Source organism: Miniopterus schreibersii (assembly GCF_964146895.1).
Source record: "Miniopterus schreibersii genome assembly, chromosome: 2".
NCBI lineage: Eukaryota > Metazoa > Chordata > Mammalia > Chiroptera > Miniopteridae > Miniopterus > Miniopterus schreibersii.
Window position 1 is genome coordinate 130,728,196 of NC_138102.1, and position 14,022 is coordinate 130,742,217.

The 14,022-nt window shown below is 39.7% G+C and overlaps 1 protein-coding gene across 6 annotated transcripts in view; it reads left to right on the forward strand.

The window, feature by feature from the left end:
• GRIP1 (glutamate receptor interacting protein 1) overlaps positions 1 to 14,022 on the forward strand; it is a 608,331-nt gene that overhangs the window by 474,264 nt on the left and 120,045 nt on the right. For all 6 annotated transcript variants that reach the window (XM_081128668.1, XM_081128666.1, XM_081128667.1 and 3 more), the window contains exons 3-5: positions 2,132 to 2,267; positions 4,379 to 4,524; positions 11,890 to 11,973. In XM_081128668.1, coding sequence (XP_080984794.1) covers positions 2,132 to 2,267; positions 4,379 to 4,524; positions 11,890 to 11,973 — 366 coding nt within the window. The remainder of the gene's footprint in view (positions 1 to 2,131; positions 2,268 to 4,378; positions 4,525 to 11,889; positions 11,974 to 14,022) is intronic.

A 14,022-nucleotide genomic window follows, 5' to 3' on the forward strand; every position in this document is an offset into this window, starting at 1 on the left:
TGCAACAATATTCTGTCTTTACTCCTGAGTTTTGCCTAATTTAGATTTCTCCTTTGGTCTGTTCTGTTTAGCTAATCCTGATCAGTAAGTACAGACAGATTAGATAGAAGACAAAATTGTGACACAAATGCCGCATTTGGAACAGCAGGCCTTCAGTTTACATTGCTGCTAGCACTGTCTGCTCTGTGCCCCCTCCCCCACAACCCACACTGTGGCTTGCTGGTTCCTGAATCATTTGCCTCTGGGACCAGGCCCTAAGCATCTCAGACTTTTTCCATCTTTCGGTTTCATTGTCTGGCTCACAGTTCACACTCGATAAGGGCTTAAATCAGTGAATGCACAAATTACTCAATTAACTGGTGCATGAATATTTTCTATCTTTTTTATTAAAACTAGCTCTTGGGGAAAGATTTGAAATATTTTTAAACAAGACGGTAGTTGACTATTACCAATTTAAAAAGTAGCCCAGATAGATTCATATTTTAACAGAGGCCAAATTAAACTAAAGGCATTGGGCTTTTCTAGCTTTCAGGGTTCAGCCAGAAGCCTGGGAAGGACCTGTCTCCTTCTGAAGAAAACTATATTGTCCACATCCCGTGAGACTGCCCCTACACGCTGGTGTTTCATTCATGCAGGAAGCATGTTCTCGGAAACCTGAGTAGGAGTGAAGCTCTTGTGAATTCAATCTTACTTCTCACTCGCCGGGTGGTACTATTTCATAGTTGCTTCTTTGTGCATTCCTGACTGACCTTTAAGGTTGGCCCTTAAAAACCTATGCTGCTAACTCTTCAAGTTAAGACCTATAATCAAATGTTTAAAGATACAGTATCACTCTACCTGTTTAAAGAAAATGCAGAGAGTTTTTTCATTGGGCACAGAGGACATCAGTGACCTGTCCCTGCCCCCACTTGCCTCCTTTCCTCTGTTTTTCTTACCAGATTAAATGAAAGATTATTTCTTTCCCCAAAATGATTTGATTTTTTTCATTGGCAGGTGGGATAGTATACCAGCAACAAAAATTTAAGAACCTTTCTGATAAGCATTCAACTAGATTTTGTAAATAATTATCTCCGTTATATGTAATTAAGGAAGGGGCAGAGGTGTGCAAATAATCTTTTTGGCTTTTTTATTTTGAAAAAGGAAGTCTGTTCTTGCATTTTAAATGGTGTCTTTGATGACCTAGAAGTTCATAAACCCCTGAAATTCATAACCTGAATCAGGAATTGGGAGACTGCCCACCTCCCCCATCCCTGCCCAGAAAGTGTGTGAGCAGAGGGGGGAATAGCATCACAGGGAATTTTAAAGCAGAGTTTATCATAATTAGCCTCTGGACTCATGAATATTGACTCTGCTCATTTTTATTTCTGAAAGGAAGGATATTCCTCAAGTTTTTTTACCTTCAGTTGTGCCTAAAATCAAAAGACTTGGGTTCTCTCTTAGTATGTACACATGACACCACAAGGCCTGTAAGATTTTACAATTTTATGTGCAGAGAATGAGGGCTTTAAGCAATTACCCGGTTTCTGAGGACCAAACCTGCTTTTCCACAGTGTGACATATTTTGTAAGAGTGATGAGTTGTTACAGGATGCCCTTGTACTTTGTTTCCTGGCAGAAAAAAAAGAAGTAGAGAGTCAATAATATTTTTCTCAAACCTGTAGAAGGCTCTCTTCTCTGGTGTGCGTCTTCTTCACCAGCTAAAATGTAAAATGAACTTGGAATCTGCTGCTACACTATATGCATTTGTATTATTATTTTCACATGGACTAGCCTCTTCTTTTACAGCTCTCATTTCCCTTTAGAGTTACAAGGAGAGAAGCCAGAGAAAGTCACTTGAGGATGGCAGAACACAAAGGGCGAATATCACCATTGGTACATAAGCCATGTCAGACTATTTATTGTGAACCTGGAGTGAACTGTCCCAGTGGTCCCCATTTTAATAACCTATACTGGAACATCTGCATGCAATCGTTATGAGCTACTCTGCAAACTGCAATGAAAAGAGGCCGCAAATCTTTGTGCATAAAAGAAAAAATAGAAAGAGTTCATGGGGAGGCATCAGTTCCTCACACGTAAAACCTCTCGTGTTTCCAATCTCATTTCATAAGGCAAATGCTTTTCTTTTTAAACAGAGGAATTCAAGGGCTCCACCGTCGTGGAGCTGATGAAGAAGGAGGGCACCACGCTGGGACTGACGGTGTCGGGCGGAGTGGACAAAGATGGCAAGCCCAGAGTGTCCAACCTGCGGCAGGGAGGAATCGCAGCTAGGTAACCATGCCTCGGGGAAATGTGGACAGAAGGACACGGGGTGTCATTAGCTCAAAAATAAAGCTCCATCAGAAAAGGTCGCTGATAAATAAATGACACCTGCCGGGCAGAAGCATGGTGAGGAGTGGCTCAGAAGTGGGGCTTTTCTGGCCTGTACCAAGGTCACCAGGGAGATCATCCCAGGAGCAGCCAGGACCTCATAAGATTTTAATTTTAAAATGTCTGTATGGCTCTAGTCTCCACATGTGCCACCGAGCACAGATGGGCTGCAGTGGGAATGGGACACTTTGATCGTGTACATGCAGAACAGATCACTCCACGTAGCATGTATTGGGGGTGGGACTAGGCCGGACTCTGAGCTTCTATGGAATAGTTTTGCTGGTCTGGCATCTTCTCCACTTTTCTACTTGTGAGATTTTCCTTCTCATCAAGACAAAAAGGTGGTTTTCCAAAGGACAGAAGGCTTAGATAAGGAGGTCTCATTCTGTGCTTGTTCCCGTGAGCTTCAAATTGTGTGAGTTATTGCCAAAGACAGCATGTCCTGGATGCTGGGCAGGGGTGGGCTGGCTTTGTAGACAGATTTGAAATTCACCTCTAAGAGGGGATGGAATGGTCAGTTTCATTAAAAGTGAGGCTAATGTACCTCAAATCCTGGACACATAATCTCAAATTAACTTTTAGACGTCTTGCCTTGTAAAGTGTCATTTGAAATAGTGGTTACTCCCAATGGTGAACCTGTGTGTACAATTAATTTATAAGCTTAATCCAATTGATTGCTCCGTGACCCGCGGTATATTTGTAAAACAGGCCGATGTCAACACAAGCATCTTAATTTCCCTTCTTTGGACTTTTAAGAGACATCTTTCCACACCCACAGCCTCCTTTACTTTGTAACAGTCATGGCCAGTCGCGGTGCTCAGGCTTCATATGTCTCCAGAGCTTCTTCGTGGGAATCGAGTGTGAACAGGGGGAAATGCCATTGGCAATTGTATTGATGCTGTAATTAAAAGTAGTGCTGTGCCGGTTATATTGAGTATTATCAATCACCAAATATTCATTGTTTAAGGCACTGATATTTTACAGGTAGTAAACCAAATTAATTAAAGATAAGATCTCTGAACTAAGGGGCCTTATAATCTATTAGAGGAGATGTGGAATAAAAAACATGAAAAGTTTGGGAACAACAATAGCATTGTGTAATGGTGAAAAGCGACAACATAAGAGTTGTCACAGAGCAGTAGGCAACTAAGTTGCCCAAGTGAGTGTCAGTAAACCAGAGGTAACGGTGACAGCAAGGACGGCAGGCTGCAGCGGATTAGGGAGGCTCGAGGAAAAAGGAGTGATTGGAGCTGGACTTATATAAAATAAATGAATTCGGTATTTCTATTTGGGGAGAAAATTTTATTAAGGGTCCTTATCAGTGACACAGATTTTTAAGTCCTGTCATTCTTCTCGCTGCTTACTCTTGGCTTACAAGTAGAGTTTGACTAAAAGCCCAGAAGTAGCCAGGGTTCTCTTACGGTGGTGAAGAGAGACAAGAATGTTCCCGAAACCCAGTATTTTTATTACAATTTCTCCTTCACCAATACTTTTCTTTATCATTCATGTTGTAAGCAATAAATAGCAAAATAAGCTGATGCTTTACTTAACAAAATCCCAGTAAAGATATTGAAAGCTGTGAAATGTCTAAAAGACAGGTGGCAAAAATGAGGGCAAATGGGAAGCAAGAAAAAGCCCTGGTGTGTCCAGAATCTGGAGAATCTACTACCCAGAGAACTGACCCCTATGGGCAGAGCAACTAAAGCAGATTCTCTGTATTTTGTTTCATGGTGCTCTTCAAAACTAGAACAGGCAAAGGGTTAGGAAAAAAATCAGAGACAGCAGCCAACCCAGGGCAAGACTTCTAAAGGTCAACTGTCAGCACGAGTAGGAGGGACCCGTTGACTCTCCCAGCCACCGCGGCTGAATTCCCACTGTCCCCGTAGCCCGGGAGGCTGGGACTTCGGCTGCGTCGGCCTTGCTGGCTAATCACGAAGGCCGGGGGGGGAAAAGGTAGTTGGCCAGGCCGTGCGGAGGACGGGTCCCCTGAAGCGACGTCCCCTGTTTTGCAGAAGTGACCAGCTGGATGTGGGTGACTACATCAAAGCCGTGAATGGGATCAACCTGGCCAAGTTCCGCCACGACGAGATCATCAGTTTGCTAAAGAATGTCGGGGAAAGAGTGGTTCTCGAAGTCGAGTATGAGCTGCCGCCAGTCTGTAAGTAATCGCAACCCAAGGCTGCACCATGTTTTTGCCTAAAAAATTGTTTCTCACTTTTTTCCTTTTTACTATCATTGTCTCATTACAGGAATGGCAGAGCATAGTTTCTTGATAGTTAAAAATTATTTGAATTAATAAACTTATCACTTGCTCAGGAAGAATTGAAAAGAGTGTAGATAACAATGAAATTGCATAGGACTCTTGTTCCATTAAGGTAATCTGTGAATATTGCATTTGCCAGTTAAGCTATTTTAATAAACAGCATACATCTTTGTAAGTTCTGTGCATTAAGTTCCATCCAGGCTTTGTACTTTGTGACTAGGCTTAGGAAAAGCATGTTTAATGTGTTTTATATTGATTCTTTATAGTTATGTTAATTTCTGAAGCATGAAAATAGATTCAGAGCACATTACTGTCAAGTAATAATAATAATAATAATAATAATGTCACAAGAGCAGCCAACACCTTCTGAGACCTTACTGAATGCCTGATGTTCTATAGAACCTGACTTGCATGGATACACTTATTTTTCACCACAAGGACAGTCAGCATAGCAGAGCTGAACTTTGGTGTCATAGCCACATTCAAAGCCCAGCTCTACCTTTTACTAGCTTTTAAGAAAGTCACTTAAGCTTTCTGAGACTCATTTCCACATCTGGAAAATGGGCATAATATTAGTTGCTACTCATAGATCTGTTGTGAGGATTTGGAATGCACTTAGAACAATGCTTGTCACTGTAAACATGTTTTATAAATAATAAATAAATCAACCAACACTCAAGATAGGCATTATTATCATTATTATTCTCATTCTACGGAGGCTTAAGTATTTTTTCAGATTAGTAAGCAGCAAAGTCAGTATCTGAACTCAGGCTCCCTGACTCCAAAGTCCATATACTTCTTCATTGTGAGGTATACTATGTACAACACTATGTGTTACTGCTGTCCTGCCTTTAAGCTATGCTATTCTACAACCACCTCTCCTGTTATTAAGCTAATAACATGGATGCTATCCTGAGAAAATTCTTTGCTCTTCTGTACTGGTGAGAACTCAGGTTGAATATTAATACTCAGTAACAGTTTATTTGTTCAGCAATGATTATTGAGCTTCTGCTAGGTTCTAGCCACCACTACGTATATCAGTGGAGTTTGCATTCTGACCAGGGAAGACAGATAACAAAATGAAACCACAATAAATCAGTTCATTATATAGCATGAATGCCATGGGAAAAAGAAGGAACAAGGAGAGGGGATGGGGGTGCTGGCATGGGATTGCAATTTTAAATAATGTGGTTAGGAACAACTTTATTGGGAAGGTGACATTAGCCAGTGATTTGAAGGAGGTGAGAAAGTTAGCTGTATGGATTTCAGGGAAAGAGAATTGCAGAAAGATGGAACAGCCAATGGTAATATCAAACGGTGGGAATATATCTGGAGTTGTTCTAGAAACATTAAGAAGGGCAGTGTGGCTGGAGCAGAGTGAGCATGAAGTGAAGTAGGAGAGGAGGTCAGAAATGTAAAGGGTGAGGTATTTTTGTAAACCATTGGAAGGACCTTAAATTTTGCTCTGAATGATATAGGGGCAGAGGAGTGACATAACCTGCTTTGTATTCTCAAAGGCTCACTCTGGCTGCTGTGTTAGATAGACTGTCAGGGCAAGGGTAGAAGCTGACACACCACTTGGGGGCCTTATTGCAGAGATCCAGGTGAGACCTGGTGGTGGAATAAAGACATCCCATTCTTTTTAAAAATATATATATATGTTTTTATTAATTTCAGAGAGAGGAAGGGAGAGAGGGAGAGAAACATCAATGATGAGAGAGAGTCATTGATCAGGGGCCTCCTGCACACCCCCTACTGGGGATCGAGCCCCAAACCCCAACATGTGCCCTGACCGGGACTCAAACTATGATCTCCTGGTTCATGGGTCGAAGCTCAACCTCTGAGCCACGCCAGCCAGACAAGATATCACATTCTTGATCTATTCTGAAGGCAGAGCCAACAGAATCTTCTGACAGATTTGATGTAGGTTGTGCGAAAATAGAGGAGTCAAGGACCACCCCAGGCATTGAGCCTGAGCCTCCCTAAGGATGGAGTTGCCATGAATGAGGTGACTATGAATGTGGACAGAGTAGATTTGTGAGGGGAAGATCAGAAGTTCATTGTTTAAAATGCTACAGTTGAGGTGCCTATTTGACATGCAAAGAAGAAATGTCAACAGCTGGAGACCTGGCTTGGAGTTTGGGAGAAAGATCTAGACTGTAAATGTAAATTTGAGAATAATGAGAATATAGGTGGTGTTTGAGATTTGGGACCAGATGACACAGTCAGGAAGTGAGTATACATAACAAATCATCAGTTCTTATACTTAATATGGAATCTAACACCGAAAATCTAATGGTGATTTTATAACAAAACCACTAGGAGTCTGTGTTCAAAACCTTCCCAACACATTTTCATTTTCAGCAGAGGTAGGCAGCAAATCCAGTGTTGAGAGCTTGGACTGTGTCACTAGTTACATGTCAGTTTGCCCCTTTCCAGCTTTGTGACCTTGCTTGGGTTTCTCATCTATATAATGGCTATAATAGATATAAAATTTTGGTAAGAATTCAAGGCTATAATCACATAAAGTAATTTAAATCATTATCAGGCACTCAGTAAGCTATAGTACATTAGTCATCATTTTCATTTGTATTATTATTACACTGAAAGTACTATGTTTTCTTGAACTTTAAAAGAGTCTGTTTGCTTTGAAATTGGAACTTCAAACCATTGCCAAGGAGTTAAGAGAAGCCAGGTATCTAGAGCTAATGCTCTTTGATTTAGCATTTTTTACTCCACTGGGAATATGAATATCAGTAAAACATAACCTCTTCCTAAAGGAACTCTTAGGATAGCTTTCCAGGGGTAAGGACAGTAGAGGAGATTTGCCAAGTTATGGGTGATCCAGAGCTGAGGGACGACTGAAGGAGGTGCTGCAGGTCCGGCAGGAAGAGGAGCTGTCCAGGCAGAGCATACGGCAAGGGGCAAGGGGGAAGGAGCACGGCCCAGTGCATGGGCTGAACTGCAAACACATTGGAGTTGCTGGAGCCCGCAGGGAAAACCAGAGAGGCCTGGGGCGGCCTGAGGCCAGCAACATAAACAGGAATGAAGCAATGGAGGCCTTGCAAGCCATGTTGGTCAACCTTGGATGGTGTCAAGTGGGCAGTGAAGAGCCGTTAAAGGCTTATAAAGCCAAGGAACAGCATTGCCAGACCTGAGTTTTTAGACTTATCATTTTAAGAAACCAAATGGAGAATAGATCAGAAGCTATGAGCCGAAGGCTGTTACAATTTTCTAAAAGAGAGGTGATATCCTGAATTAATATAGCACTCGTAGGGTTAAAGGGGAGAGGGTGGGTATCAGATATATTCTGGGGTTAAAACCTGTCATGACTTGGTGCTTAAATCAGTTTTCCTTCTGCAATAAATCTGATGGGAAAGGGAAAAATTATTTTTAAACACAAAAGTGTGAATTTTAGGGTGGTTAGCAGATAGAAGAGGCCTATTCTCCAAGGATTCTGTCATTTTCTATTATGTTTGGATAAATTAATAAGATCTTTGTGTTCGGTGAGGTTGAAGGAATTAATAAGCTTCCCCTTCACTGAGCTCAGGCAGCCAGAGCAGGAGCCAGCCGCCAGCCGTGAGGCCCCAGAGGAGAGCTGACTGCTGAAGACAGGTCGCCTGAGGCTGAGCCTGCGAGTTCTGTTAAGAATCACAGCAATCTGAGACTCAGCCAACCCCAAAGAATAGAAAAAAGTGAAAGAAGGGTGCGTGTGTGTGTGTGTGTGTGTGTGTGTGTGTGTGTGTGAGCTGATAGATGAAAAATGAAACTTTAATCTTGGGCAAACCACTTACCTTTTCTAAGATTCCATTTCTTTCTTTTTTTTCCTAATCCTCTCCTGAGAATATGTTTCTATTGATTTCTCGACAGAGAGGAAGGGGGAGAGAGCCATGAGCATCAATGTGAGAAGGAAATAATCAATTGGTTGCCTCCCTTACGTGCCCTGACTGGGAATCGAACCTGAAACTTTTGGTGCTCAGAACGACACTCCAATCAACTGAGCCACCAGGCCAGGGCAAGATTCAGTTTCTTTATGAAAATGAAATGGTCAGTCTACATGAGCTCCAAAGTTCTTTTTGACTTTAAAATTATGTGATATTTTGAGACTCTACTTAGAAAGAATACTACCAAACAGTATCGGGTATCTTATGTCTTAAAGTCTAGAGCAGTACCTTAAAATTTTTGGTCACATAACACCTAAATAATTTTGAAACGTTTTGTAATACTCATCCATTTTTTAGTTAACACCTAAAATTCTTTATCCATAAGCTTAAATGGTTGGAAAGGATTTCATTTCTGGCATGATGTTTGCTTTACACATCTTTAAATACTGGTTTTTATTCAGACTTGGAGCTTCTTATTTTATGGAATATGTTTTATTTTTTGGCAAGTGCCACAGAGTATAGGCAAAGGCAGTCCTCACTGTTAAACCATCAGACAAATCAGACTTTCCATCAGGAGTTCTTTCATTCAGATAAATGTGTTGAAGCATGTCCCTGTGTCAGCCTTTCTCAATGCTAATTCTAAGAGAAATAGACTGATGATGATGATGATGATGATGATGATGATGATGATGATGATGGGATGGTGGGCAGGAGCAGTGTCAGGTCTCACCCACCTGGCTCATTCTGGGATCCAGCCTGAAGGAGCAGCAGCTGCCCAGGGAAAGCGCCTCCCGTGGCAGTGGCGGAGGGAAAACCCCTGCAGCCCCTGCTTACGTCTCCTGGCGGCCCACTGGCCAGAGCAGGTCACAGGGCAGGCCCCGCGTAATGAGGCGGGAGAGAGCACAGCTCCTACTCGCTGAGGCAGGAATGGAGAAGGCGGGGAAGTCGTGTATACTCTAGAAGGGTCTGATCTACCATAGTGAAATAATATGACTGTGCATGTAGCACATTTAGAAACAGGGGACAGCAGCACAGCTAATATACCAAGGAGTGTTGTTCCTTCACCGTGCAATTGGTTTCTGCCAGGCCCTTCTATGTACCAGATTTGATTCTTTGGGGAAACCCTTTAATTGGATCTTTATATCCACATACACGCATGTGAAGTAATGAGTAAGGTTCGTGTGGCAATATAGGATATCTTGGTTCTGAATTTTAAAATGTAGTCACCAAGAGCCAATCATACAAATAAAAATTATAAAAACTGCCCAGCCAGTGTGGCTCAGTGGTTGCACGTCGACCTATGATCCCGGAGATGGTGGCTCGATTCCCAGTCAGGGCACACGCCCGGGTTGCGGGCTCGATCCCCAGCAGGGGGCATGCAGGAGGCAGCCCATCAATGACTCTCTTTCATCATTGATGTTTCTATGTCTCTCTCCCTCTCCCTGAAGTCAATAAATAAATAAATTATGAAGACCAAATCTATTTCATTAAGTGTATTAAAATGTAGTCAACATTCACATTTATCTTTGTAAGTAATGAACATCAATAGTGTGGATAACCTAAAGCTGTACATAATCTTAAAAGTCTTTATATTGACTTTAGATTTGATTGTAAGGTTTGGTGGTCAGCAAGATTTATCTCAAGCAAAATTGAGATTACAGTGCTTTGCATTCCCAGAGCAGACACCTCGCCAACAAGGACAGGTGGCCCAAGATTAGATTTAGTTGTATATAATTGAAAGTTGATTTCATGATTAAATGAAATAATATTTGTAAACTAATTTGCAGAGTTTCTGGCACGCAGTAGATGCACATTAATTTTTTCTCCTCATATCTTTTCCTTTCCTCCCTTACCAATAGAACAAAAATATCATGTGCTTAACCAATTGCTTCAAGTGGCTTGTTGGGTCATAGAAATAAGAAAACATTTGGTTTGAACTCAATTCTTTAAATTTAATTAAAACTGTGTCTCAACAGTTTTAGTTAGTTGTATGTACTGTTCCTAGCTGATTAGAATAAACTGAAATTCCCCTGAGAGCAAGAATATGACATTTAATTAAACCAGCAGTGTACCAAAACATTTGGTCAGCTGTAGGTTTATGTTGTTTTTCAGCAGATCCAAGTTCTTATTGTACTTTATGCCCCAGCTGGATGTGTGCAGCTTTGTGAATTTAGCAGTGTACTTTTCATAATCATAGCCGTTCCTTTGAGGATTCAGAATTTCTAATAAAAATAATTGTAATTAATGCTTAATTAAAACTACTTCTTATTTCTGTAATGGCAGGAAGTATTCTTTTTAAAAATGCCTTAAATCATGTGTATATATTTCTTGTTGATAGTTTTATATAATATAGCCTTCAAGGTCTAGTAACAATGTAAAAAATGTATCCTTGATAATGAAAACAGCATTAGCTAATTAGATATCATTGTACATATTCAATACAAACTCAATTCAGTTCAAGACTATCAAATTCTACAGTTTGCAAACTTTTCTGTATCCATGAATAAAACCATTTTTGTATCCACAATAATAAAATATTAATTCATGGGGGCTTTTAATTCAGCAATAGTGTACTATATAAGAGAATTATTTACCACTTTCTTGAAAACGGTCTTACAGAGTAGCTTAGTGACTCTACCTTCATGCAGCTTATCCCCTCACACTGTGTGTAACATAATTAGAGATCACAACTTGGCAATGAAATTTCATTTCGTGAATTGAGAGCAATAAACAGGCAAACACAACATAAGCATGATGATATCAAGTAAAATTAAGTAGATCTTTATTTTATTAGTCATTAGTAATATTTTGAATGTACTTAAGATTTCTTTTGCCCTCCACATTTCACTTGGGTTGCTGCTGTTTTTGTTTGTTTTGCATCATGTCAGTAATCTATTTGTATCAGCCTAACCTATTAATGGCAATTTGAGAATATTATCTTTTCTTTCTTTGCTAGCTACAAAAATAAATGTAAATACATTGCTTCGTTTTACAAAAATCATAGTTTTTGCACTTCACGAAGGAAAAAGGATTCTGTTTCTCATATGAAGAGTGTCTCTCTTGTTCTATAGAGTTTTAGCAATGTGAATATTACCCTCTACCTAGAAACTGGCTACACGAGAGAAAAGGAAATACCTGCGATTTTGCACTTGAACCCTATATAAGTCGTTTATGCAGATGACTCTTTTGTGGTATTTGTATGTTATTCCAATTATTTTTTCCAACATTTTCTTTGAAAATAAGTTATTGCTCTTCTATTACTCAAAACAAGAATCATTTGCAATGGGAATCTGCAATATTTTATGCCACATCAAAAAATTTAGAAATGTTATTATGACTTAAGACTAATGTTTGCCTGTCTCTTTTCTGCATTCAGCTGTCCAAGGATCGAGTGTTATTTTCCGAACAGTGGAGGTCACGTTACATAAAGAAGGCAATACCTTTGGTTTTGTAATACGAGGTAGGTGATGGTTAGAAAATATGAACCATCAGATATTCTTGGAGAATTTGTCAGTGAAATATTGGGAATGAACCAGAAAGTCATCCTCAAAAGAACTGATGTTTCCAGCGCATAAAGTCACCTTATAATATTTGCACCCACTCTTCCTTTCCTTTTTATTGAATTAATTGGGGTGAACTAGTTAACAAAATTATACAGGTTTCAGGTGCACAATTCCACAACACATCATCTGAACACTATTGTGTGTTCAGCACCCCAACTCAAGTCTCCTCCCATCACCATTTAGGCCCCCTCCACCCTCCTCCACATACCCCCCCCAGCAATCCCCACACAGTTGTCCATGTCCATGAGTTTTTTCTCTTCTTTTTATTTTTCCTTTTTGCTCAATCCCTCCACTCGCGCCAGCTCCCAAGCCCCTCCTGACAGCTGGCAGCCTGCTCTCTATCTATGAGTCTGTCTCTGTTTTGCTTGTTAATTCATTTTCTTTAAAGAAATTAAGCAGTAAGTGGGAATGAAAGTGAAATCCAAATCACCTAGCTTTAACAGAGCAAGAAGTCACTGTCTGTAAACCTTGTCTGTTCACAGTCATCTTGCTTATTTGCCACTTTTCAACACGCCTTTTACCTTCCCTTTATACTCTTCCATGTCGCTGAGCCAAAATGCTGATGAGTGATGGTTTCTAGAGAGGAGAGAGTGGGGGGATGAGCAAAAAGAGGAAGCAAAATAAGAATAAATTTCCAATTATAAAATAAATAAGTCATAGGGATGTAATGTACAGCATAGGGAGTCAATAATATTGTAATAACTTTGTATGGTGCCAGATCATTACTGGACTTTATCGTCATGATCAATTTGTTAGGTATATAAATGTTGAATAACTGTGTTGTACACCTGAAACTAATATAATATTGTACATTAACTATACTTTAATTTAAAATTTTTTTAAAGATAAAGAACAAAAATTTAAAAATATCATTGTTGTCATAAATCCCTGGGTTCATAATCTAAATAAAGATTATCGTTTCCCTTGGGGAAAAAAATGTTGATGAGTATGACTTGATTTGATTTAATACACTAGGATTAAGCAACTTTTATTTTCCTGAAATACATTTTGTTACTGAATTGGCAATAATCTAATCCCTTGGGCACCTTTGTACATCAGCTCAACTCATCTTATTATGGGATGAGATGGCATTAACAGTAACGATTTGGGGTGATTCCAACTTGTCTATAAAACTATTAATTCTGAGCTTTAATTTCGGATTTTAATATTCTATTTTTCTCATTAGCAGTTTTATCCCTTAAAGACTACATGACCATTCACAACTCACAATTCCTACCGTGGAAGTGAGGGAATTATATAGGCATCAGGAATTTCTTAAGATTTCACATTTCTTCTATCTCTCTCTCTCTCTCTCCTTTCCTCCCTCTGAAATCAATAAAGATATAGTTAAAAAAAAAAATATTTCACATTTCTTGACTTTTTTGGTCTATTATATGTTATATTTCACCAGAGTCAAAATTCTACCCAATTTATTAAAACATTAATTAAAATTAACTAAGCATCTTAATAAATATACAAACATCAAGGAATAAAAGAGATGTGTTCATGCCTATAGACTTATCTTAAGTGACTGAGCTTTAAGCATTATATTTCATTCTGTGTCATCATTTAGCAGATCAATCAATCAAATATTTATTAAAGGTACGTCAACATGTGAGCATAGGGCCAAGTACTCTAAAGTCATAAGACAGGACCCCTATCTACAGTAAATTACAGTCCAGTGAATTTAGGACATAAGTTGATGAAGTGCCCACGTGAGTGGTAAGGAAATGGGCAACGAGGAACTCATCGAGTGGTTCATTGAGTGGTTTAGCCCAGTAGTTGTTACATTTTTCTGACTGGGTCCTTTTTTTAAATGTAGCAACAAGATCAATTTACCCTAATCATTTACTTTAACCATTGCCAAGTGTCTGTGTAAAAGAACTAGATGACTATAATGGAAAGTCCTTGTCCAAGTAATTTTAGTGCGAGGGCGGTGTACACAA